We start from the raw sequence: 2,500 nt of genomic DNA on the forward strand, positions 1-2,500 counted from the left end.
TTACATATTTTCCTTAAGAACGAACTTTTTAGTGATACTTAAATGTTTTAATTATTAATACAAGTTTCTAGCAAAGTAAGTGATAGAAAATGAACGGAGATAAATATGGTGAGTTATCTAGCTTCTTCTCATTAAGTGAATGGAATGTAATGTTGGAATATGAGAAGAAACATTATTACAATCTTCTGGAAAACTACAAAGTAATGTGTTCATTTGGTAAGTAAATGACAAATGTAGATTGGTGAACTGTGCTTCTTGAACAATTGTGTTTAGTGAACTTTGTATTAAAAAGTAAACTTCTAGAATTAAAATTATGTAGTAACCTATATGTGAAAACATAATACCAAATATAATAAAATTCTGTGTAGGTGTGGCTGGCAAGAAACCGGACTTCATGTGCAAAAGAAAAAGAAAGCTTCAGCCTGAAGAGTACAAATTCAAGAAAAAGAAAACACAGAGAACTTCAGTGAGTACAGGCTTCAACAACAGTATAATATGATAGTAATCTTTAGAAAAGAAGTATGCCTACTACAAATATACTCTTAGAAGCAACCTATCTATTTTATTTGTAAAACATGTGGAGAAAAATTTAGACGAATGTAAACTAACGTATTTTAAATTTATGATAACAATATAAGTTCTCGATAATGGTGTAATGATAGCATTATGAATAGATTTTCAGTGTGTATTGTGGTTTGGTGCCTGACAAAGAAAAGAGAGATCTGCCTCTTATTCTTTGTTATCTTAACCAGTGGTCTTAAGCTGTGCTGACCACATAATCCATTACGTTTTAATAATACATTCCCTTAATTATACTTACTTAAGTAAAAAAAATCTGGCTAGCCTGTTGCTAACAATAACAGTATCTATTAATAATTTTTCAGTGGTAAGTGAACTTAGAAATTTACCTTACTTTTGCTAAAAATATTTCAACATTATGAAAGTAATAAGCAGAGGACATATACAATTAATTACCTTGTTCCAGAATTTATGTGCAGAGCGCGATAATGTCGCGATTGAGACAGAGCTGTAAAACCAGAAAATCTCAGGTTCGATTTCCAATGACGTCATGGATTTTCTCCATTGATCTAATCCTCCTAGCCACACTATGTCCCTAGGATTTTCTCAGCCTCTAACAGATATGAGTACGAGGAGTATTTCCTTGGGGGTAAATGCTGGTGTCACGTAGGACTGACATCCGTAATGTCATTAATGCCAACTTTCTGTAAATTTGTATTAACCTCTTGCCATCTTTTAGGCCGATATCATGGAGAAAGAAACTTGATGATATTGAGGTGAGGGAACATTCGCCATTAAAGTCTGTACATCATTTTGGGAATTCGAAATCTTCTGCAACAAACGCAACCAGATTTTTAAAATTAAAACCATATAAAGTAACTGTAGTTCATGAGTTACAGTCATGTGATTATAGAAGCCAAGTAAATGTTTGTAATTGGGTTCTTGTAACTGTTTATGATAGCAGACTAGACTCACGCTTCATCTTTGTTTTCTGTGAACAATTGAGTCAATTTTTTTTTTTAATTAGACGTTTAATTCTGAGGGCTACAGACAGCAAACATATTTTTCGACTCTTAAGTATTTATGAATGTTGAAATTTTGTCTCCCAACTTGATTGTCACTGCTCATAGAACTGCGGTTTCAATAAATATAACAACAGCGATTAAAGGTAGGGTTATTAATATTAGATTAGGACCATCATGCTCTCTGATTTGACCCCTGCGATTTTTATTTGTGTGGAAACCTGAAATATAAGATTTACAAAATCAGTCCTCATACATTGGAGTAACTGAAATACAATAGATTTCAAATGGAAAAAAAAAAAAAAAAAAAGAAAAAAAAAGAATTACAAAGGTGTCAAAAATGCATACGTGAAAATTGGCGGTATTTACAGTACAGGCTGTGGTTGAGTGCCAGTTCTGAATTCTATATTTGCTGTATTTGTCGCCCATGCAGCGCTCTTGAGGGTTTGGTTCATGGCCACGTGGAAGCTGTTGGCAGCGAGATACCAAGAAAATAATCAGAATGTATTATGGAGGAATGTTATTAGGAAATCTGATAGAAACTTAATACTACAGGAGCTGCAGAATAAATGGCGCCATGTCCCAACATATGAAGAACTTGAGGCAGATGATGGCCAGGATTTCGTTGGGTTTCCAGAAGTAGACTGTGTTGGGTAAGTAATTTTTGGAAGGCTGAGTTTAAGTTTTAGAAAAAGTAACTCATGCTGTACACTAAGGACAATGTTATAATTTATATTGCAATAAGTGAATGTCTCAGGAATCTTCTATGCCACATCAATAAATTTAGGAATGCAGTTATATTGTCAGACTCGAAAGCAGCTATTCTATCAATCGTCTCTAAACACACACCTTCATCTCAAACAGCAGAAATAACTAAAATGCTCTCTCAATTAATATCACTCAATAAAAGAATTGTATTCCAATGGATACCATCCCATTGTGGAATCCTGGGAAACGAG

The 2,500-nt window shown here is 33.6% G+C and overlaps 1 protein-coding gene across 1 annotated transcript in view; it reads left to right on the plus strand.

The window, feature by feature from the left end:
• The window catches only part of LOC138715018 (histone-lysine N-methyltransferase PRDM9-like), a 31,113-nt gene that overhangs the window by 1,263 nt on the left and 27,350 nt on the right, over window positions 1–2,500 (plus strand). The window contains exons 1-2 of the mRNA XM_069847410.1: window positions 1–466; window positions 2,097–2,194. The exon at window positions 1–466 is cut by the window's left edge and continues 1,263 nt beyond it. Of these exons, the coding sequence (XP_069703511.1) occupies window positions 395–466; window positions 2,097–2,194 (170 nt within the window). The 5' untranslated portion in view covers window positions 1–394. The remainder of the gene's footprint in view (window positions 467–2,096; window positions 2,195–2,500) is intronic.

This window comes from Periplaneta americana, chromosome 15 (genome assembly GCF_040183065.1).
Source record: "Periplaneta americana isolate PAMFEO1 chromosome 15, P.americana_PAMFEO1_priV1, whole genome shotgun sequence".
Lineage (NCBI taxonomy): Eukaryota > Metazoa > Arthropoda > Insecta > Blattodea > Blattidae > Periplaneta > Periplaneta americana.